Source organism: Salvelinus fontinalis, chromosome 7 (genome assembly GCF_029448725.1).
Source record: "Salvelinus fontinalis isolate EN_2023a chromosome 7, ASM2944872v1, whole genome shotgun sequence".
NCBI classification, from domain to species: domain Eukaryota; kingdom Metazoa; phylum Chordata; class Actinopteri; order Salmoniformes; family Salmonidae; genus Salvelinus; species Salvelinus fontinalis.
The window spans coordinates 16271868-16295040 of NC_074671.1; the positions used below are offsets into that span (position 1 = coordinate 16271868).

Below are 23173 nucleotides of genomic sequence, written 5' to 3' on the forward strand. Positions count from 1 at the left end.
ATCAGACAGGTCAGGGCTGCCCCCGACGACGGCCCATCACTGGACGGGGTTAAGCCTTTAAACACCAGGCACAATAATAGTTCATAAACTGTACATATAGTTATGTGAGTTAACATACTCCAATAACAACTCCTGAAAACAATACTGTTTACAGGTCACTAATGGGGGAGATCTTTGTGGGCAATACTCAGCCTTGTCTCAGTATGGTAATTTGGTGGTTGAAGATATCCCTCTAGCGGTGTGGGGGCTGTGCTTTGGCAAAGTGGGTGGGGTTATATCCTGCCTGTTTGGCCCTGTACGGGGGTATCGTCGGACGGGGCCACAGTGTCTCCCGACCCCTCCTGTCTCAGCCTCCAGTATTTATGCTGCATTAGTTTATGTGTCAGGGGGCTAGTGTCAGTCTGTTATATCTGGAGTACTTCTCCTGTCTTATCCGGTGTCCTGTGTGAATTTAAGTATGCTCTCTCTAATTCTCTCTTTCTTTCTCTCTTTCGGAGGACCTGAGCCCTAGGACCATGCCTCAGGACTACCTGGCATGATGACTCCTTGCTATTCCCAGTCCACCTGGCCGTGCTGCTTCTCCAGTTTCAACTGTTCTGCCTGCGGCTATGGAATCCTGACCTGTTCACCGGACGTGCTACCTGTCCCAGACCTGCTGTTTTCAACTCTCTAGAGACAGCAGGAGCGGTAGAGATACTCTGACTGATCGGCTATAACAAGCCAATTGACAGTTACTCCTGAGGTGCTGACTTGCTGCACCCTCGACAACTACTGTGATTATTATTATTTGACACTGCTGGTCATCTATGAACATTTGAACATCTTGGCCATGTTCTGTTCTAATCTCCACCCGGCACAGCCAGAAGAGGACTGGCCACCCCTCATAGCCTGGTTCCTAGCCACCGTGCTTCTACATCTGCCTTGCTTGCTGTTTGGGGTTTTATGCTGGGTTTCTGTACAGCACTTTGAGATATCAGCTGATGTAAGAAGGGCTTATAAATACATTTAATTTGAGTAGGTCAAAATCTCCAAAATGATAAGCCTGGAGTTGGGATAATGTAAAGAATATGTCAAACACCCACACACCTGGAGTCATCAAGGTGGGCGATGCCCCCCGGGGCTGCTGTGGGTCGGAGTCAGAGTCAGGTCTTTTCCCTGGAAATACCTGCTGGCCCAAACACAGAGACTAAAGCTTAGAGTGACTCTACCACGTACACACACATGTACAAAGAAACGCATGCACGTTCACACACACACACACACACACACACACACACACACACACACACACACACACACACACACACACACACACACACACACACACACACACACACACACACACACACACACACACACACACACACACACACACACACAGCTAAGAGGGATTCAAACTCACTGTGTGCTGTACCTTGCTCATCCAGGATTTGCGTTTACAGAGAGCTCTCCTCCTCTTGACTGCCTCCCAAAGCCTCCTCTGGCCTGCAACACACAGAGAATACATTACACACTGTAAGCCTCCTCTGTCCTGCAACACACAGAGAATACATTACACACTGTCAGCCTCCTCTGTCCTGCAACAGACAGAGAATACATTACACACCGTCAGCCTCCTCTATCCTGCAACACACAGATAATACATTACACACTGTCAGCCTCCTCTGTCCTGCAACACACAGAGAATACATTACACACCGTCAGCCTCCTCTGTCCTGCAACACACAGAGAATACATTACACACTGTCAGCCTCCTCTGTCCTGCAACACACAGAGAATACATTACACACTGTCAGCCTCCTCTGTCCTGCAACACACAGAGAATACATTACACACTGTCAGCCTCCTCTGTCCTGCAACACACAGAGAATACATTAGACACTGTCAGCCTCCTCTGTCCTGCAACACACAGAGAATACATTACACACCGTCAGCCTCCTTTGTCCTGCAACACACAGAGAATATATTACACACTGTCAGCCTCTGTCCTGCAACACACAGAGAATACATTACACACTGTCAGCTTCCTCTGTCCTGCAACACACAGAGAATACATTACACACTGTCAGCCTCCTCTGTCCTGCAACACACAGAGAATACATTACACACTGCCACCCCATCCTCTATGTATGTGACATCTTGGATCGCTACAAGGACAAAGAGAGAGGAAAATAGATTGAGGAGAGACAGGACTGTGTGACTGTGTTATGACTACCTTGTGACTGTGATATGACTACATTGTGACTGTGATATGACTACATTGTGACTGTGATATGACCACATTGTGACTGTGATATGACCACGTTGTGACTGTGATATGACCACATTGTGACTGTGATATGACCATGTTGTGACTACGTTGTGACTGTGATATGACTACGTTGTGACTGTGATATGACTACATTGTGACTGTGATATGACCACATTGTGACTGTGATATGACTACATTGTGACTGTGATATGACTACATTGTGACTGTGATATGACCACATTGTGACTGTGATATGACCACGTTGTGACTGTGATATGACCACATTGTGACTGTGATATGACCATGTTGTGACTACGTTGTGACTGTGATATGACTACGTTGTGACTGTGATATGACTACATTGTGACTGTGATATGACCACATTGTGACTGTGATATGACCACGTTGTGACTGTGATATGACTACATTGTGACTGTCATATGACTACGTTGTGACTGTCATATGACTACGTTGTGACTGTGATATGACCACATTGTGACTGTGATATGACCACGTTGTGACTGTGACATGAACACGTTGTGACTGCGATTGGGACCATTTCTAGAGGAATAGACACGGTAAATCCACTACTATAGCTTTCCTTGATATTTTTTACACTTTAAAATAGGATATGACTTCACACACCTGGCCTCCCCATGCCAATCTTCTCCAGGTCTTCATTCTTGACGTAGTCGAAGTGTGACAGGCGGGTCACGTTCAACTCGTCACGGACACGCAGGAAGTACTGCTGCAGCTGAACGTCTGTTAACAGATCTATCAACCACTCTGTCCCCTCCTCCGTCATCTACACACACACACACAGTCAACATACCAACAACAACATCAACCAGTGTCTGACACAGTACGTAAGACTTTACCATCTTTTCTCCCACTCTCTCCTTCCTCTCTTCCTTCTCCTCCTCTTCTATCTCGTAGGACAGATGCTGGTACATATAGTTCCTTGCCATGGCTGCTGCTCCTCCACACTCGTCCTCCAATCTCCCCTCACCCGCCGCCCCTCTTTCAATACTCTATGGTTTTGTCCTGGTTTTAGCCGTGTGTGTTAAAGCAGTGGTAAATCTCAGTTCCTCTCTGTCACTCTGCTGCAAGTCTGCCCAGTGTTGATCTCCCCTCAACCTCACGACCTTCTGCCTAATCAATACACACAAACCAATACACACACACAAACACACACACACACACACACACACACACACACACACACACACACACACACACACACACACACACACACACACACACACACACACACACACCAGGAGACATCTGACACCACTCTCATGTCTCTATCAGCTGAGCTAAGCTGTCTATAAACTGTCCCTTTCTCTATCCATCTGTGCTGACTCACCACTACACACAGCACAGGACACTTCCACACCTCTCTATCCCGTTCTCCCTATGACTCTCAACATCCTCCGTCTACTGTTGAATAATACAACATCCCCTGAGAGAGAAGAGAGAGCTAGAAACAGTGCTTTCTGTGTGTCTCTGTTTTATTGAGGGCACTCTGGGTCTGCATATGGAAATGTAAATATAGCCTGTATTACCCCTGATTCAGCCTCTCTCTCTGCATTATAAAACAGCACTGCAGTGCAGACTACTGTTGCTATAGGGAGAAAACACTACATAACGAGTTTACGCTAACCCTCATCCCTTTCTCTCCTAGTAAACAGTAGCTCTTGTTGAGCTAGCCTAAATAAGCGAAAAGATATGCGCATTGAATCAGTTGTTTAAACTAATCTACTGAAATGTTAAATAGGACATGTCGCATCACTGATCCATACACTGACTAGCCTATTAACGGTAACCTCATCAGAGACAGAGACCCAAATCAAGATAACAGTATAGTTCATGCAGATGCTCATCGAGAGATGTAGAAAGAGAGAGATGGGGAGAGAAAGACAGACTCTCTGGTTTCTCCACCTCGCCAAAACTCGCCTTAATCAATTGTTGTTTTCAGAAACCTTCATTTTCTCTTGGTAAAATAAGCAGTCGGTTGTTTTCTGTCTGTTCCCTGTCCTCTCCTGTAATTCCTGGTGTTGCTGGGATTACTGGCGTGGCGTCACCGCGTCTTGCGCACATAGAGATACGGTACGTTCCAGGCCGCCAACATTGCATTGAAACATTGCATGATCTATTGGGTAAGGATAGGCTATCGGTGATTTTTGGTAGTTAGCGTCCAACGACGATTTGGTATTTGGTATTTTATTAGGATCCCCATTAGCTGTTGCAAAAGCAGCAGCTCCTCTTCCTGGGGTCCACACAAAACATGAAACATAATACAGAATGACATAATACAGAACATCATTAGACAAGAACAGCCCAAGGACAGAACTACATACATTTTTAAAAAGGCACACGTAGCCTACATAATATTGCATAGACACAAACTATCTAGGTCAAATAGAGGAGAGGCGTTGTGCCGTGAGGTGTTGCTTTATCTGGTTTTTGAAACCAGGTTTGCTGTTCATTTGAGCAATATGAGATGGAAGTTCCATGCAGTAGGGGCTCTATATAATACTGTACGTTTTTTCTTGAATTAGTTCTGGATTTGGGGACTATGAAAAGACCCCTGGGGGCATGTCTGGTGGGGTAAGTGTGTGTGTCAGAGCTGTGTGTAAGTTGACTATGCAAACAATTTGGGATTTTCAACACATTGTTTCTTATAAAAAGTGATGCAGTCAGTTTCTCAACTCTTAGCCAAGAGAGACTGGCAGCATAGTATTTATATTAGCCCATCAATGAGCAATAACCACACACACACAGTCCAGTGCGTTAAGCCAAAGGGTTTATTGAAGCACAGCAGAAAAACAGAACTCATCATCAACGGTACAGAAACGGCTAAACACCCATACATGGTCCTCTACAGCGTGGTAACACACCAAGTGAGTGGTAGAAAAGTCAGGTGAACATGTATGAGGTCAGACTAGCACTGACAAGTCTGTAACAGAAATATTTAGAACAGTTCCACTAGTTAGCTGATTGACGGAGTGTAATCAATAATCAAAAGAGAACAATCACTATTTAGCGGACGGCTACAACAGGAGTTTCAGTGTCTGATAATATATGCATGGGAAAATACTTAGGGAGATAATCCTATTGACCTGAATGGGAACATTTGTTGTAGGGATTGCATTTGTATAGGGAAACACAGTAACATGCCATAGGACGTATCCATTACAACTAATTCAGAAAGGAACAATAGAAGAGTAGTAGGTCACACACACACACAGATATACTAACCCAACACTAACAGAGAAAAATAACTCTTGAGAAACACTGTTCCTGATAAATGACTTCACCCTTCAGTGAAATATGAGTCACTGCCCCCGATACACACAGATATAAAACTCTGGGAAACACTGTTCCCGATAAATGACTTCACCCTTCAGTGAAATATGAGTCACTGCCCCCGATACACACAGATATAAAACTCTGGGAAACACTGTTCCTGATAAATGACTTCACCCTTCAGTGAAATATGAGTCACTGCCCCCGATACACAGATATAAAACTCTGGGAAACACTGTTCCTGATAAATGACTTCACCCTTCAGTGAAATATGAGTCACTGCCCCCGATACACACAGATATAAAACTCTGGGAAACACTGTTCCCGATAAATGACTTCACCCTTCAGTGAAATATGAGTCACTGCCCCCGATACACACAGATATAAAACTCTGGGAAACACTGTTCCTGATAAATGACTTCACCCTTCAGTGAAATATGAGTCACTGCCCCCGATACACACAGATATAAAACTCTGGGAAACACTGTTCCCGATAAATGACTTCACCCTTCAGTGAAATATGAGTCACTGCCCCCGATACACACAGATATAAAACTCTGGGAAACACTGTTCCTGATAAATGACTTCACCCTTCAGTGAAATATGAGTCACTGCCCCCGATACACAGATATAAAACTCTGGGAAACACTGTTCCCGATAAATGACTTCACCCTTCAGTGAAATATGAGTCACTGCCCCCGATACACACAGATATAAAACTCTGGGAAACACTGTTCCCGATAAATGACTTCACCCTTCAGTGAAATATGAGTCACTGCCCCCGATACACACAGATATAAAACTCTGGGAAACACTGTTCCCGATAAATGACTTCACCCTTTTAGAGAAATATGGGACTCACTGCCCCCGATAACCACACAAACACACACACTGGTAGGCAAAAACTACCACCAACACTTATCATTACGGAAGACACTGCTCCCGATAATGGTTCTAATCAGAAATATAAACTGCTCCAAAATAACACTGGTTAACAGAAATAACTCTTTCGCTGCCTGAATAATATTAGTTTTATAAGTTCAGATCAGAGTTGTGAGATTTAGCATGTTTTTTTGTTGTTGAGCCCATGCTGAATCAGAAATTACACCATATTACCTATATAGTTAACTTCTTCTGACCAGAGCCATTTAAGTCTATATATAAAATAGTTTGTAATTACAGACGTGAGCCAAGTAGCTACCTCCCCGACATGTCTAAAACATCCTAAGAATTTGTAAATTCACCATGGACTCCGAATTTAAGTGCATGCATTTCATCAAATCAAAATGTGACGAAGTCATGACATCCGCTGCCGTCAGGTACCATGTTTCTGTGGTGATACCCAGTTGCTGGGGTTTCTGTTTCCATAGTAATGTGTGGGAGCAGTAGGTGATGTATTTCTGTTAACAGAGTCATGTATACAGCAGAAGTCTGACCATCTGTAGCTGGACAGTTTTTCATCCGGGTCAAAACGATTGTGTCGGTTTCAATTCTCTTCCCCCATTAGATTCTGCAAGGCAAACTGAACAGCAATATTTAAACCAAATGTCATGGGACCTTGGATGGTCACACTGTCTGTATACTGGACTCTGTTGCTTCAGCAGATGCTGCCGTAGTAAGAGACAGTATAACTGCCATAAGTATGGAAGACATTGCTCCCGATAACTTTATAAATTGAACTGATAACTTTATCAAAAACCAAATGAAAAAACACATAGCCGTCAAGTCTGGAAGGCACAGCTCTCGATAACTTTTTTTATCAAAAACAAAATGAATGACATTTAAACATTTATAGTGAGCACTGGCACTGAAAAATAAATAAACTCTTAACCTAAACTAACAACATGAAACTGCCATAAGTCTGAAGGCACTGCTTCCAAAAAAGTTATAAAAATAAACAAACTTATCATTATCATCATTAAAACTGAGAACATTTATAGTGGACTGGTAGATATATAAAGTATAAATATGCTCCTCTGTGTCGAGGGGTTAGAGGTCGATCAATCTCAACATTCTTCAGGAAGTCCAGTAACAAACTAGAAGGAATGACAGTACTTCCTGGTCTCTTATTACATCATCACCACCGACCAATCCATCTTCATCTCATCCTGGATTTTACAGTGAACGAGGACGGACGGACGCACACACACTGTTAGATCTGGTTGTCGCTGTCCCAGATGTCTCCAGAGAAAGCGGTGGCACAGCCCTGTAGCGTCCAGGTGGCCAGGGCCAGCTGGGTCCGCAGCACCTCTCTGTCCTCACCCTCCAACAGGGCTGCCAGGGTGTGGGAACCACGGCCAAACAGCAGGTGGCGGAACGGAACCTCTTTGGGGGAGACATATGGAGAAAGGAGGTTATGTTCCACCTAGGGGGAGAGAGAGGAGAATCCAAATGTTAGTTTATGAAACAAGACAGACCCACTACTGATTGACTTGTGTTCACTATAAAACTGGAGCCTTATGGCATTGATCAGTTAGATTACAAGGGGGTGTGTGTGTGTGTGTGTGTGTGCGCGCGTCTCACTCTCATGATGCGGTCGTTGATGTTGTGGCAGGCCAGTGTGTCAGTGAGGTCGGTGTTGAGTAGGTCAGTGTTAAGGTCAGTAGCAGCTCTACTGTAGGATCCTAAGGCCATGATGAGCCAACGGGCTGACAGACTCTCGGCAGAACCATCCTGTAACAACACAATAACATTATAACTATACCTAACAACAACAACAAACAAAAACAATCATGTCATATAAACAAACCCGGGTGACTTGTTTGAGGCGCTGGTTGATCTTGACCACAGATTGGCTGAGAACCGTCCTGTAGCGTTGCACATCTAGACGCAGCACGTGGTCGTGGACCAATCGTAACGCCAGCTGACCTGCGACCAATCCCGCCCCAGTGGCTAGGGAACTAAGACGATGGGCGGTGGCGTAACCAAGGTGATCCTTGTTGTCAAGAGAGGTGCCGTAGTACGGGTAGACCTCAGACTGCACCACGCACACACGCGCACACACACACGGGAGACAAAGACAGACAATTCTTTTAGAGACAGTTATCGAAATCAAACTATCTGTAAACAAAACATAGAAACCTGACAGAGTGTGTGTGTGTTAGTGTTTGTTAAAGTGTGTGTGTGTTAAAGTGTGTGTATCTCACCCCCTGAGAGACGAAGCGGAAGGAGAGAGAGGGGATTCCAGAGAAGGCCAAGAAGGGATATGCAGAGTCTTCCATCTTCATGGGCTCAAACCTAACACACACACACCTTTATGCCTACTGTACACACATATCTTTGGAGTGATCTATCATTGAAACTGGAAACACTTATCTCCCTCACTAGCTTTAAGCACCAGCTGTCAGAGCAGCTCACAGATTACTGCACCTGTACACAGCCCATCTATAATTTAGCCCAAACAACTACCTCTTCCCCTACTGTATTTATTTATTTTGCTCCTTTGCACCCCATTATTTCTCTTTACTTTGCACATTCTTCCACTGCAAATCTACCATTCCAGTGTTTTACTTGGTATATTGTATTTACTTCGCCACCATGGCCTTTTTATATTGTTGCCTTTTACCTCCCTTATCTCACCTCATTTGCTCACATAGTATATAGACTTATTTTTTTCTACTGTATTATTGACTGTATGTTTGTTTTACTCCATGTGTAACTCTGTGTTGTTGTATGTGTCGAACTGCTTTGCTTTATCTTGGCCAGGTCGCAATTGTAAATGAGAACTTGTTCTCAACTTGCCTACCTGGTTAAATAAAGGTGAGAAAAAAATGTAAAAAGAAAATTGGAGTGATATGTGAGGTGTACTCACACTGCCTTCTCAAAGTTGACTCCAGACACCTTATCATACAGAGACTTCCCAGACTCTCCAAAACCAATGGGATTCTTCACCTCCTTCATGGTGCTTTCCAAAAGGCTGTAGAGCAGGGGACTGGCAGACGCTTTGAAGTCACCATGGCCTGAAGATCACACACTATTAGATTAGAAGGATACTTTGAATGAAGTATTTTTGTGGTTGTGTGTACTCACCAGTGACCACTCCATCCAGACTGATGTAGGTGAAAACTCTTCTGTCCAGAGAGGAGAAGAAACCCTGGAGAGGAACACACACGACATTACATACCCTGCTAGTTTAGAGGCTGGTCCAATCAGCGCCTTCCAGAAACATATCATTATTGCCAAATACCATTAGCTAGAACAATGCCATATCCTGAATACTTTCCACCCATAGTGTGTGTGTGTGTGTGTGTTGAACTGTAAGGGGTGTGTGTGTGTAGTTCACCTCCAGCCACTCTGTAGATCCAACACTGCCATATTCTCCTGCACTCCAACTGGCAAACACCAGACTCCTCCTGGGACGGAAACCATCTACACACACACAGATGTCAGAATGTGTGTGTTGTGTGTGTGTTAATGCATTGATATGTGTGTGTGTGTGTATTGATGTGTGTGTGTGTGTGTTAATGTGTGTGTGTGTGTTAATGTGTGTGTGTGTGTTTATGTGTATGTGTGTGTGTTTATGCATTGATGTGTGTGTGTGTGTGTGTGTGTTTATGCATTAATGTGTGTGTGTGTTAATGTATTGATGTGTGTGTGTTTGTTAATGTATTGATGTGTGTGTGTTTGTTAAAGTATTGATGTGTGTGTGTTTGTTAATGTATTGATGTGTGTGTGTGTTAATGTATTGGTGTGTGTGTGTGTGTTAATGTATTCATGTGTGTGTGTGTGTTAATGTATTGATGTGTGTGTGTGTGTGTGTTAATGTATTGATGTGTGTGTGTGTCTGTGTGTGTGTGTGTGTGTGTGTGTGTGTGTGTGTTTGTTAAAGTATTGACGTGTGTGTGTGTTAATGTATTGATGTGTGTGTGTGTGTGTGTTAATGTATTGATGTGTGTGTGTGTGTGTGTGTGTTAATGTATTGATGTGTGTGTGTGTGTGTGTGTGTTAATGTATTGATGTGTGTGTGTGTGTGTGTTAATGTATTGATGTGTGTGTGTGTGTGTGTGTGTGTGTTAATGTATTGATGTGTGTGTGTGTGTGTGTGTGTGTGTGTGTGTGTGTGTGTGTGTGTGTGTGTGTGTGTGTGTGTGTGTGTGTGTGTGTTAATGTATTGATGTACGTGTTAATGTATTGATGTGTGTGTGTGTGTTAATGTATTGATGTGTGTGTTAATGTATTGATGTGTGTGTGTGTGTGTGTGTGTGTGTGTGTGTGTGTGTGTGTGTGTGTGTGTGTGTGTTAATGTATTGATGTGTGTCTGTGTGTTAATGTATTGATGTGTGTGTGTGTGTTAATGTATTGATGTGTGTGTTAATGTATTGATGTATGTGTGTGTGTGTGTGTGTGTGTGTGTGTGTGTTAATGTATTGATGTGTGTCTGTGTGTTAATGTATTGATGTGTGTGTGTGTGTTAATGTATTGATGTGTGTCTGTGTGTTAATGTATTGATGTGTGTGTGTGTGTTAATGTATTGATGTGTGTGTGTGTGTTAATGTATTGATGTGTGTGTGTGTTAATGTATTGATGTGTGTGTGTTAATGTATTGATGTGTGTGTGTGTGTTAATGTATTGATGTGTGTGTGTGTGTGTTAATGTATTGCTGTGTGTGTGTTAATGTATTGATGTGTGTGTATTAATGTATTGATGTGTGTGTGTGTGTTAATGTATTGATGTGTGTGTGTGTGTTAATGTTTTGATGTGTGTGTGTGTGTGTGTGTCTGTGTGTTAATGTATTGATGTGTGTGTGTGTGTGTTAATGTATTGATGTGTGTGTTAATGTATTGATGTGTGTGTGTGTGTGTGTGTCTGTGTGTGTGTGTGTGTGTGTGTGTGTGTTAATGTATTGATGTGTGTCTGTGTGTTAATGTATTGATGTGTGTGTGTGTGTGTGTTAATGTATTGATGTGTGTGTGTGTTAATGTATTGATGTGTGTGTGTGTTAATGTATTGATGTGTGTGTGTGTTAATGTATTGATGTGTGTGTGTGTGTGTTAATGTATTGATGTGTGTGTGTGTGTGTGTGTTAATGTATTGATGTGTGTGTGTGTGTGTTAATGTATTGATGTGTGTGTATTAATGTATTGATGTGTGTGTGTGTGTTAATGTCTTGATGTGTGTGTGTGTGTGTGTGTTAATGTATTGATGTGTGTGTGTGTGTGTGTTAATGTATTGATGTGTGTGTGTGTGTTAATGTATTGATGTGTGTGTGTGTGTTAATGTATTGATGTGTGTGTGTGTTAATGTATTGATGTGTGTGTGTGTGTTAATGTATTGATGTGTGTGTGTGTGTGTTGATGTGTGTGTGTGTTGATGTTACCTGTGTGCACCATCTCAGACACAGCTCTAGCCAGCTCCAGTAGCAGTGTGGTCCCGACAGTGGCTTTAGCGTAGCCTGGACCCCACGAATCCCTCTGAGCCCCCAGTACCACGTACTGATCTACACACACAGTAAAATGAACACAAAACCCACTCACAAACACTGTGCATAGAGATTAAACATTGCTGTTCAAAATGTACAGCGTTGAAAGATATTGTTTTGGAGTGTTCTGTGTGGCTTGGTTGGACAGAGTTTGGTGTTAGCAACGCCAGTGTTCTGTGTGGCTTGGTTGGACAGAGTTTGGTGTTAGCAACGCCAGTGTTCTGTGTGGCTTGGTTGGACAGAGTTTGGTGTTAGCAACGCCAGTGTTCTGTGTGGCTTGGTTGGACAGAGTTTGGTGTTAGCAACGCCAGTGTTCTGTGTGGCTTGGTTGGACAGAGTTTGGTGTTAGCAACGCCAGTGTTCTGTGTGGCTTGGTTGGACAGAGTTTGGTGTTAGCAACGCCAGTGTTCTAGGCTTGATTCCTGCTGGAGTCACATACACTACAATGGATGCACTCACAGACAGACACATACCTGGCTCAGAGAAGCCCTTGATGACTCCAAAGACGTTGTGGATTTCTGTGTCCTGCAGCACGTTGTTCACCTCCACAGTAACATCTTCACTACTAGCCCCTCCTAGGGTGTACTTCACATTGTCCAGTGAGCCTTTAAAACTGAGAGGGGACTCAAGCCCACCTATAAGCCTGGGGATAGATCGACAGTTAGGTGTGTGTGTGTGTAGGTGTGTGTGTGTGTGTGTGTGTGGTCTTACGATAGTATCTTGGCAGCACTAGCAGCTGTAATGCTTTGGGCCAGTACAGTAGGCAGACCAGAGGACTGGGTGCGAGGGAACTTGGTGTGGTTGAAGGAGGGGAAGCCTGGCGTGAAGGGGTCCCCTGAACCTAGATGGACCTACAGGAGAACATCACAGAACATTCAGAGAACGCCAGACAGAACGTAAACATAGAACGTTAAATGGTTGCACTTGAAGAAGTATCTCTGAATCATGCTCGGTAAGATTGACCTTGTAGTGGTGTGAGTACTCACATGTCCGTACAGTTCAGTAGTTGGTTGGAACTTGTAGTCTTTAGGGTCGAGGTAAATCAACACAGCAGATACTCCCAATGCTGCTACATTAGCCACCTGAAACACAGACACGCACAAGTACACTGAAAACAACCTTCTTACACACACACACACACACACACACACACACACACACGCACACGCACACGCACACACACACACACACACACACACACACACACACACACCTCTTACCTGCTGTGCCAGGCTGATCTGTCCTGAAGCTCTCAGTAGAATCACAGTGCCATTCAGCCCAACCTTCAGAGTCTGTAGCAGCATCAAGTCCTCCTGTCTCCCATAGTTACCATACACCGCCTTGCCCTGCAGACACACAAAACAGATCCCCCTTGTGAGATTCAGGCAACAACTGTGATTGCAAACATCCAATGTGGCAGAAAATATGTTACAAATATGCCACTTTCCAAGCATTTAACTTTAACAGATTATTTTGGCTCAGATTTCACACTATGTAATATTGGCCCAAAATATCAAAAGAGATGATCAGTCAATATAATTCAATGTGGACATCTGATTGGCTGACCTGAGCTTTTCCTGTGGCACTATAGGCCAGATAGCCCTTAGGCTGGCCCACCGCCTCTTGGCCAATCAGAACACGGTTTGGCTTCTGACTGTGGGTAAGGGGATTGGGGAGGAGACTGTTACAAGCAAAGTGGAATTATGAGACAGAGGGTGTGTGTGTGTGTGTGTACAAGACAGTGTGTGTGTGTGTGTGTGTGTGTGTACCTGTTGGCTGTCTGTAGTTGGACATAGTGTACGTCAGTCCAGGGCTCCATCTCCAGACTCTTAAAGCTGTCAAACACATGATATTCCAGAATGCCGTCTGCCCGGCTCCCTGCCGCGTGATCTGGCTGTTCAACATCACTGCAGAGAGAGAGGGTGGACAGTTTAGTTCATTAGTATTTTCAGGTAGTGTGTGTGTGGCGGTCATGAAATTTTGTCAGCCTGTAATTGTCATGCAAATGACTGTTGGTCTCATGGTAATTGGCCGCTAATTAACATCACTGTTTTTTGCATCACCGGGCTTCCCTGCATACAAGCTGCTGATGCACGCCTTTGGAACATCTACATTTAAAAAAAAGTTGAATAAATCCATTTAATAATATAGACCCGTTTCTGTTAGAAAACATTGCCGCAATGTGCACAAGTTGGTGGCAGAACACATGGGAGTTCTTAATAGTTCCTATTTATTTGCTTATGACTGTATTTCACACTACTTTTGGATTATAATTGGATGTTAAAGCTTGCATGAATGTCCTGCTTAATATAATGTGTGTCATCATCGCAAATCAACTTAATTATAGTTAAAAAACACATAGGCTCTAACAAAAGCTAGCCAATGTCAATGAGCGTTAGCATTCTAGCTAATAAATGCTGCATCCACAATAGTTATTTTGCAAAGAACACAACCAAATATCTTAGCAAAAGTTCAAGCAATAATCAAAACATCATATTACGCGCATTAGAACCCCAAAAAGTTATTTTGTTTAGAAGTAATAAAAACGTAAATTTAGGCTATGTTGAATGGATGGCGATGGCTTTCGTACTGTAGCAAAAAGTCACAGGCATTTGTGTATGATGTCAGTATGTTGTGTACTGAAAAGGGGCCTATAGCCTACACCATCACTAGGCGATATGGCCCAAATATCATAGCACAGTATTTTTCAGTTTCTTTACGGTTTGACGGTAATTTATGTTTTTAAATAATAAAAGTTCAAAATTTGCTTTATAGTGAGTAGTGTGTCACGCTAGGGTGGCAACATACATTCTAAGTGATTTCCATGGGTCTGTCTCCATTCTGATTGGTTTATACTGTTCAATTCAACTTCAACCAGCATTTCCTGCACTCATTTGAGGTACTGCCACGTAGGATTGCACGATATGGGAAAAAAAATTATTATCGAGGCCTTTTTTTTTACCAAATGTTGCAATTGCGATTTGACTTGCAAATTACATCAAAACACTTGGGTGAACTGTTGAAATCATGAAAATGTTATGATTATTCTAATTCTATAGTTAAAATATAATAGTGGGAATTTTGAATACAGTGTTGTTTGACATGACAACAAATGAAAATGCCAGGGAGGAGTTATTGTGACAGGGGAAGAAACAAAGTGTTGATCAGTGTTTCCTAAGGGAACCTATAATATTTGGCTACATTATATGTTTTCTCTCAGCTACTTTATGTAGCTAACATATTCATGCTTTGCCCATTCCTCTTTGATTTAGAAGATACTGTTACACAAACAAAATGCTGATTTAGACCTACACCATTAGTGGTATCAGGTTGTATAGCTAACTACGGTTTTCTCTGACTATACATTTACTAGCAAGCTAACTAACGTTAGCGGCTAACGGGATTTAGCCACCACTTGCAAAGAAAATAAACTGTTTGCAGATGTAAGAAACACAAACTAATAGTGTATTTATAGAACCCTTGTGAATTTATATTAAAAAGAAGCAAAGTGGGAACAGTATAGTTGTCATCAACATTGCTGCATTGACCATGCAGACTGAACGCAAGTGTCTTGTGGTCGAGCAACAACAAATGCGCTCCTTGAGTGGCAGGGAGCGGGACTGGGTCTGTGTGGAAAGCCGCAGAGACAGCGGAAAGAGAAGACTCAAGTAGCGGAGTAAACTATAAAAATGGATGTTACATGCGGCGTATCACATTTAACAAATTAAACATTCACATACCGTTATAGAAGGTAAAATAAAAAATAAAATAAAAACTGGTCTGTGCATCAATACCGGTATATAGTAAAACACGGTATACCGCCCAGCCCTTACCATCAAAACAAATCCATTAGTTATTTAGTGGTGATAGGCATGTAAACCTGGGAATGGCTTAGAAATCAAAACACAAGATGCAACTCTATATTAATGATTTGGAAAAGTCGCAAAAAAGGCATGAGCTCTGATCCTTCCCACAGAGAGCGAGAGAGAAGTGCATTGCTGCTCTGCTTGTGTGGCAAGTAAGTTAGACGATATGTATTCAATGGAAGATGGAATAAAAATGACAGACTTAAAAGTGAAATGAGAAAGAAAGGCTACAACGACCAAAAACCAGCAGCAGGTAGGCTGCTATTTGCTAGAATCTGAATGGAGTTATGTGTAGGCTAACTGTAGACTGGTGAGAAGAGCAGTAACATTATGGCTAGCCTCAATTAGCTATCTTCTCTCGGATTGATGCAGTCAAGACAGGTAACGTAAACTCACGTAAACTCGTACATCGCCTTGGTCCGTACAATTGCTCTTATTTTAGCGCCCCAAAACGTAATACTTCCAGATCTGTAATGTCAATACCATTGTAAAGCACAATTTCTCCCCTTTCCAACAAAATCAATTGCATGACCTAAACACTGCCCGTTTCTGCAATAATTCAAGCAGGCAATGAGCCCCGTCGGGTCTTTTTTTAAATGGCGGGTGGGGAAGCGAAACTAATGTGTGATAGTGAGAAGGACAGATGTCGTGTGGGAAAATTGCTTTTTTCACTCAATCTGTCCAACTTATCACCTTATCGCCTCTAAAATGTAAATAAAACACTATAAAGAGTTTATATAATGTGTCATTACATACCTATTTGAAGGTTTGTGTCGAATTTGAATTGGGTTTTTAGGGCGGTGCTAAAGTGATCTTAGAAGTAAACAGCGGCTTTGAGAATGATGATCGCATGCAATGATGACAAAAAAAATTACTAGGTATCCCTCCTTACCCCCGTCACTGTCCATTTCTTGTTTTTAAACGATGAGAGAAGTGCTACACCTGGTGGAGAGAGATTGTAAGACAGAAATAGTTGCTTTATGCGTGCTGTACGTTACGACATGACACGTCAAGATGTAACGGAGGGTCAGTTTTTTCAACTTTTCTCCAACACTATAGAGCCATTACCATGTCGATCAACGCTTGAATAGAAACCTAGTTCACACCCCCGATTTTGAAGTCAACACAGTCGCTACAGTCCCATTTGGTTTCTTTGTAGCCCCGTTTGAATGTCGCGGTTACGCACATTTGTACGGAATGGGGTGAGTTTACGTTACTATGTAATCGGATGGGATGATATATAACTAGCAAGAAGTTAGTCTAGCGTGAGGTAACAGTGGTTGCGGTCTCTCCCTCCAAACACATATCACATGGCCTCCGCTCCCTAATAGCCTACAGCAGCTCGCGCTCTCTCCCTTTCGGTAATGGCTCCGGTTGAATAAAGTAGCAAAACAATTGGCTTCCTGCTGCTTCCCTCACTTGGATAGGACCGGTTGTCCTTTTAAAAAATGTATTTATGCATATTGGGTCTGGTGTTGCCTGTGTTCATTTCGGAACGGGGGCTCTAACTCCCATCACCATTTGTCTTCATCACTCAGACTATTCGAGTGTTTTGAGAGTGATTAGAGGGACAATAGAACGCTGAGTATCAAGCCATTAGCAAGGGCCTTTAGAAAGTTTGACAGGCTACCCATCAATTCAAAGTTTATTTGTCACGTGCGCCGAATACAACAGGTGTAGGTATACAACATTTGATTACCTGTTCAGGAGTCTTATGGCTTGGGGGTAAAAACTGTTGAGAAGCCTTTTTGTCCTAGACTTGGCACTCCGGTACCGCTTGCCATGCGGTAGTAGAGAGAACAGTCTATGACTGGGCTGGCTGGGATCTTTGACAATTTTTAGGGCCTTACTCTGACACCGCCTGGTTTAGAGGTCCTGGATGGCAGGCAGCTTAGCCCCAGTGATGTACTGGGCTGTACGCGCTACCCTCTGTAGTGCCTTGCGGTCGGAAGCTGAGCAATTGCCGTATCAGGCAGTGATGCAACCAGTCAGGATGCTCTCGATGTTGCAGCTGTAGAACCTTTTGAGGATCTCAGGACCCATGCCAGATCTTTATAGTTTCCTGAGGGGGAATAGGTTTTGTCGTGCCCTCTTCACGACTGTCTTGGTGTGTTTAGACCATTCTAGTTTGTTGGTGATGTGGACACCAAGGAACTTGAAGCTCTCAACCTGCTCTACTACAGCCCTGTCGATGAGAATGGGGGCGTACTCGATCCTCCTTTTTCTGTAGTCCACAATCATCTCCTTAGTCTTGGTTACGTTGAGGGATAGGTTGTTATTCTGGAACCACCCGGCCAGGTCTCTGACTTCCTCCCTTTAGGCTGTCTTGTTGTTGTCAGTGACCAGACTGACACTGTTGTGTCGTCTGCAAACTTAATGATGGTGTTAGAGTCGTGCCTGGCCATGCAGTCGTGGGTGAACAGGGAGTACAGGAGGGGGCTGAGCACACACCCCTGGGGGGCTCCAGTGTTGAGGATTAGCGTGGCTACCTACCCTCACCACCTGGGACGGCCCGTCAGGAAGTCCAGGATCCAGTTGCAGAGGGAGGTGTTTAGTCCCAGGATCATTAGCTTAGTGATGAGCTTTGAGGGTACTACGGTTTTGAACGCTGAGCTGTAGTCAATGAATAGCATTCTCACATAGGTGTTCCTTTTGTCCAGGTGGGAAAGGGCAGTGTGGAGTGCAATAGAGATTGCATCATCTGTGGATCTGTTTGGGCGGTATGCAAATTGGAGTGAGTCTAGGGTTTCTGGGATAATGGTGTTGATGTGAGCCATGACCAGCCTTTCAAAGCACTTCATGGCTACGGACATGAGTGCTACGGGTCTGTAGTCATTTAGGCAGGTTGCCTTTGTGTTCTTGGGCACAGGGACTATGGTGGTCTGCTTGAAACATGTTGGTATTACAGACTCAATCAGGGACATGTTGAAAATGTCAGTGAAGACACCTGCCAGTTGGTCAGACATGCCCGGAGCACACGTCCTGGTAATCTATCTGGCCTTGTGTATGTTGACCTGTTTAAAGGTCTTACTCACGTCGGCTACGGAGAGCGTGATCACACAGTCGTCCTGAACAGATGATGCTCTCATGCACGCCTCAGTGTTGCTTGCCTCGAAGCGAGCATAGAAGTGATTTAGCTCGTCTGGTAGGCTTGTGTCACTGGGCATCTTGCGGCTGTGCTTCCCTTTGTAGTCTGTAATAGTTTGCAAGCCCTGCCACATAAGACAAGCGTCGGAGCCGGTGTAGTATGATTCAATCTTAGCCCTGTATTGACGCTTTGCCTGTTTGATGGTACGTCGCAGAGTATAGCAGGATTTCTTGTAAGCTTCCGGGTTAGAGTCCCGCACCTTGAAAGCGGCAGCTCTGCCCTTTAACTCAGTGCGAATGTTGCCTGTTATCCATGGCTTCTGGTTGGGGTATGTACATACAGTCACTGTGGGGACGACGTCCTCGATGCACTTATTGATGAAGCCAGTGACTGCGGCATTCATTTGGGAGTTTTGGATAGGATTACCGTGACAAACGGTCACAGTGAATTTGAACGCGGTCATGACTGGTGAATGCCGATGTGGCCGTAATACGGTCAACAACCCTGTGTGTGTGTGTGTTTGTACCTCAGTCTGCTGTTGAAGGCGTCAGGAGTCAGTCTTTGTGCCAGCAAGCTGGTGATGTCATTCCAGGATAGAGAGGATTCTACTATAGCCTCCTCAGCTACGCCCACTTCCTGCTCAGAATCACAAGTGATTGGCTCCTTGCGGGGAGAGTGGTGGCTCACATAGCCAATCAGATAACCTAAAACAGAGGAAGTGAAGAGAGAGTAAGACAAGAGAGAGTGGATGAATTTGTTTTGCATTGCCCGGTGCCCCAGGTGGCTGGAGATCTCACTTTAGGACCAATGGAAGGGTCTAAAATGTGTAAACTGCACCAGGCGATGCAAGACGAACTTGCCCAGGGAGAAAGGGTGAGTGTGACAAAGAAATTAAAAAAGAGCATGAGGAAGAGTATGTACCGATGATGAAGATGAAGAGGGTTCCAAGAGCCAAATAACACACTTTGCGGTAGTTTTGCTGTGGGCGGGGCCTGTATGAGGGCGAGCCTCCTGGTTGGCCCACCTGCTCAGAGGGGGCGTGGTCATCTACAACATCATCAGACAGTCTCACCTCCACGTGGCTCCCTTCGTCTCCCTCTCCGTCCGACTGCAGAGTGAAGTGGCTGTACTGCTCACGGTTAAACTACACACACACACGCACGCACGCACGCACACACAGAACAAAAATATAAACGCAACTTGTAACAATTTCATAAGGAAATTGTTGACCGATTTCCTTCATAAGGAAATCAGTCAATTGAAATGAATTCATTAGGCCCTAATCTATGGATTTCACATGACTGGGAATACCGATATGCATCTGTTGGTAACAGATACCTTAAAAAAAGGATTGGGGCGTGGATCAGAAAACCAGTCAGTATCTGGTGTGACCACCATTTGCTTCATGCAGCACGACATCTCCTTCACATAGAGTTGATCAGGCTTCTAGTTTTTCCTGTTCTCTGCTGCCAATGACTGGAACGAATTGCAAAAATCACTGAAGCTGGAGACATATCTCCCTCACTAACTTTAAGCACCAGCTGTCAGAGCAGCTTACCGATCATTGCACCTGTACACAGCCCATTTGTAAATTGCACACCCAACTACCTCACCCCATATTGTTATTTATTTTTTTGCTCTTTTGCACCCAAGTATCTCTACTTGCACATCATCATCTACACATCTATCACTCCAGTGTTAATGCTAAATTGTAAATATTGCCTATTACTATTTATTGCCTTACCTGACTACTCTTCTACATTTGCACACACTGTACATTGATTTTCTATTGTGTTATTGACTGTGTGTTTGTTTTAGCCAGGTCGCAGTTGTACATGAGAACCTGTTCTCAACTGGCCTACCTGGTTAAATAAAGGTGAAAATGAAATTCAAATAAAAAGGCTGTATATTGTGGCCTCTGGAATGTTGTCCCACTCCTCCTCAATGGATGTGCAAAGTTGCTGGATATTGGCGGGAACTGGAAAACGCTGTCTTACACGTCAATCCAGAGTAGAGGTCGACCGATTATGATTTTTCAACGCCGATACCGATTATTGGAGGACCAAAAAAGCCGATACCGATTAATCGGCCAATTTTTACCTTTATTTGTAATAATGACAATTACAACAAAACTGATTGAACACTTATTTTAACTTAATATAATACATCAATAAAATCTATTTAGCCTCAAATAAATAATGAAACATGTTCAATTTGGTTTAAATAATGCAATAACAAAGTGTTGGAGAAGAAAGTAAAAGTGCAATATGTGCCATGTAAAAAAGCTAACGTTTAAGTTCCTTGCTCAGAACATGAGAACATATGAAAGCTGGTGGTTCCTTTTAACATGAGTCTTCAATATTCCCAGGTAAGAAGTTTTAGGTTGTAGTTATTATAGGAATTATAGGACTATTTCTCTCTATACTATTTGTATTTCATATACCTTTGACTATTGGATGTTCTTATAGGCACTTTAGTATTGCCAGTGTAACAGTATAGCTTCCATCCCTCTCCTCGCTCCTACCTGGGCTCGAACCAGCCACCCTCGAGGCAGCTTTACCCATGCAGAGCAAGGGTAACAACTACTCCAAGTCCAAGTTTGAAACGCTATTAGCGTGCACCCCGCTAACTAGCTAGCCATTTCACATCGGTTACACCAGCCTAATCTCTGGAGTTGATAGTCTTCAAGTCATAAACAGCGCAATACTTGAAGCATTGCGAAGAGCTGCTGGCAAAACGCAGGAAAGTGCTGTTTGAATGAATGCTTACGAGCCTGCTGGTGCCTACCATCGCTCAGTCAGACTGCTCTATCAAATCATAGACTTATTTATAACATAATAACACACAGAAATACAAGCCTTAGGTCATTAATATGGTCGAATCCGGAAACTATCATCTCGAAAACAAAACGTTTATTCTTTCAGTGAAATACGGAACCGTTCCGTATTTTATCTAATGGGTGGCATCCATAAGCCTAAATATTCCTGTTACATTGCACAACCTTCAATGTTGTCATAATTACGTCAAATTCTGGCAAATTAGTTTGCAACGAGCCAGGCGGCCCAAACTGTTGCATATACCCTGACACTGCGTGCAATGAACGCAAGAGAAGTGACACAATTTCCCTAGTTTAATATTGCCTGCTAACCTGGATATCTTTTAACTAAATATGCAGGTTTAAAAATATATACTTCTGTGTATTGATTTAAAAGAAAGGCATTGATGTTTATGGTTTGGTACATTCGTGCAACGATTGTGCTTTTTTCCGCAAATGCACTTTTGTTAAATCATCCCCCGTTTGGCAAAGTTGGCTGTCTTTGTTAGGAATAAATAGTGTTCACACAGTTCACAACGAGCCAGGCGGTCCAAACTGCTGCATATACCCTGACTCTGTTGCACAGAACGCAAGAGAAGTGACACAATTTCCCTAGTTAAAAGAAATTCATGTTAGCAGGCAATATTAACTAAATATGCAGGTTAAAAAATATATACTTGTGTATTGATTTTAAGAAAGGCGTTGATGTTTATGTTTAGGTACACATTGGTGCAACGGCAGTGCTTTTTTCGCGAATGCGCTTGTTAAATCACCCGTTTGGCGAAGTAGGCTATGATTCAATGATAAATTAACAGGCAACGCAGGACAAGCTAGATTAATTAATTAATTGGTCAACCTACCACACACGTTTAAAGAGTTTTAGCTAGCCCCACCAACTTTACTTGTAAAGTTACCATCTAGTTTCAGCTCATGAAACATGGGACCAACACTTTGCATTTATATTTTTGTTCAGTATATAGCTGAATGTGTTTGTATAGGAGGGTGTGCATTTGTGTTCTACAGACTCATAGTGCATGTAGGACAAAAGAAAGACCCCTCACCATTTTTGAAAGTGCCGACCTTGCTTGATTGATAGCTGCTGCCATGATATGATGAAGCTAGAGAGAGAAAGAGAGAGAAAGAGAGAGAGAGAAAGAAAGAGGGAGGGAGGGAGGGAGAGAAAGAAAGAGGGAGAGAGAAAGAAAGAAAGAGCAAGGGAGGGAGGGAGGGAGGGAGGGAGGGAGGGAGGGAGGGAGGGAGGGAGGGAGGGAAAGAAAGAGGGAGAGAGAAAGAAAGAGGGTAAGAAAGGGCGTAGAGAGCGAGAACAGGTTAGTCTAAAGTCATTTTTGAGGTTATAAACATTCTGTTTCTCCCTGAAATGTACACCTCTTCACTCCCCCTCGTGGACTTCATTGGATTGGCT

At 43.3% G+C, this 23173-nt stretch overlaps 2 protein-coding genes across 8 annotated transcripts in view; both read right to left on the reverse strand.

Annotated features, from left to right (window-relative positions):
- Nucleotides 1-4516, reverse strand: part of LOC129859082 (activated CDC42 kinase 1-like) — a 17480-nt gene extending 12964 nt beyond the window's left edge. Inside the window, exons 1-5 of one of the 3 annotated variants that reach the window (XM_055928443.1) lie at nucleotides 4211-4516; nucleotides 2897-3056; nucleotides 1415-1485; nucleotides 1087-1165; nucleotides 1-55 (exon numbers count right to left, since the gene is read on the reverse strand). The exon at nucleotides 1-55 is cut by the window's left edge and continues 94 nt beyond it. In XM_055928443.1, coding sequence (XP_055784418.1) covers nucleotides 1-55; nucleotides 1087-1165; nucleotides 1415-1485; nucleotides 2897-3056 — 365 coding nt within the window. In that variant the 5' untranslated portion in view covers nucleotides 4211-4516. Of the gene's footprint in view, nucleotides 56-1086; nucleotides 1169-1402; nucleotides 1486-2896; nucleotides 3057-4210 lie in introns of all 3 variants that reach the window. The other 2 variants (XM_055928441.1, XM_055928440.1) reach the window with 2 other exon arrangements.
- A 527-nt stretch (nucleotides 4517-5043) lies between these two features.
- Nucleotides 5044-23173, reverse strand: part of LOC129859083 (transferrin receptor protein 1-like) — a 33975-nt gene continuing 15845 nt past the window's right edge. For 4 of the 5 annotated variants that reach the window (XM_055928447.1, XM_055928444.1, XM_055928445.1 and 1 more), the window contains exons 2-18: nucleotides 22812-22868; nucleotides 19857-20079; nucleotides 19462-19639; nucleotides 13751-13888; nucleotides 13548-13635; nucleotides 13202-13327; nucleotides 12968-13063; nucleotides 12693-12832; nucleotides 12455-12624; nucleotides 11880-11999; nucleotides 9846-9931; nucleotides 9593-9656; nucleotides 9375-9522; nucleotides 8710-8800; nucleotides 8313-8540; nucleotides 8087-8236; nucleotides 5044-7928 (exon numbers count right to left, since the gene is read on the reverse strand). In XM_055928447.1, the coding sequence (XP_055784422.1) occupies nucleotides 7716-7928; nucleotides 8087-8236; nucleotides 8313-8540; nucleotides 8710-8800; nucleotides 9375-9522; nucleotides 9593-9656; nucleotides 9846-9931; nucleotides 11880-11999; nucleotides 12455-12624; nucleotides 12693-12832; nucleotides 12968-13063; nucleotides 13202-13327; nucleotides 13548-13635; nucleotides 13751-13888; nucleotides 19462-19639; nucleotides 19857-20079; nucleotides 22812-22856 (2304 nt within the window). In that variant the 5' untranslated portion in view covers nucleotides 22857-22868 and the 3' untranslated portion in view covers nucleotides 5044-7715. The other variant, XM_055928448.1, reaches the window with a different exon arrangement.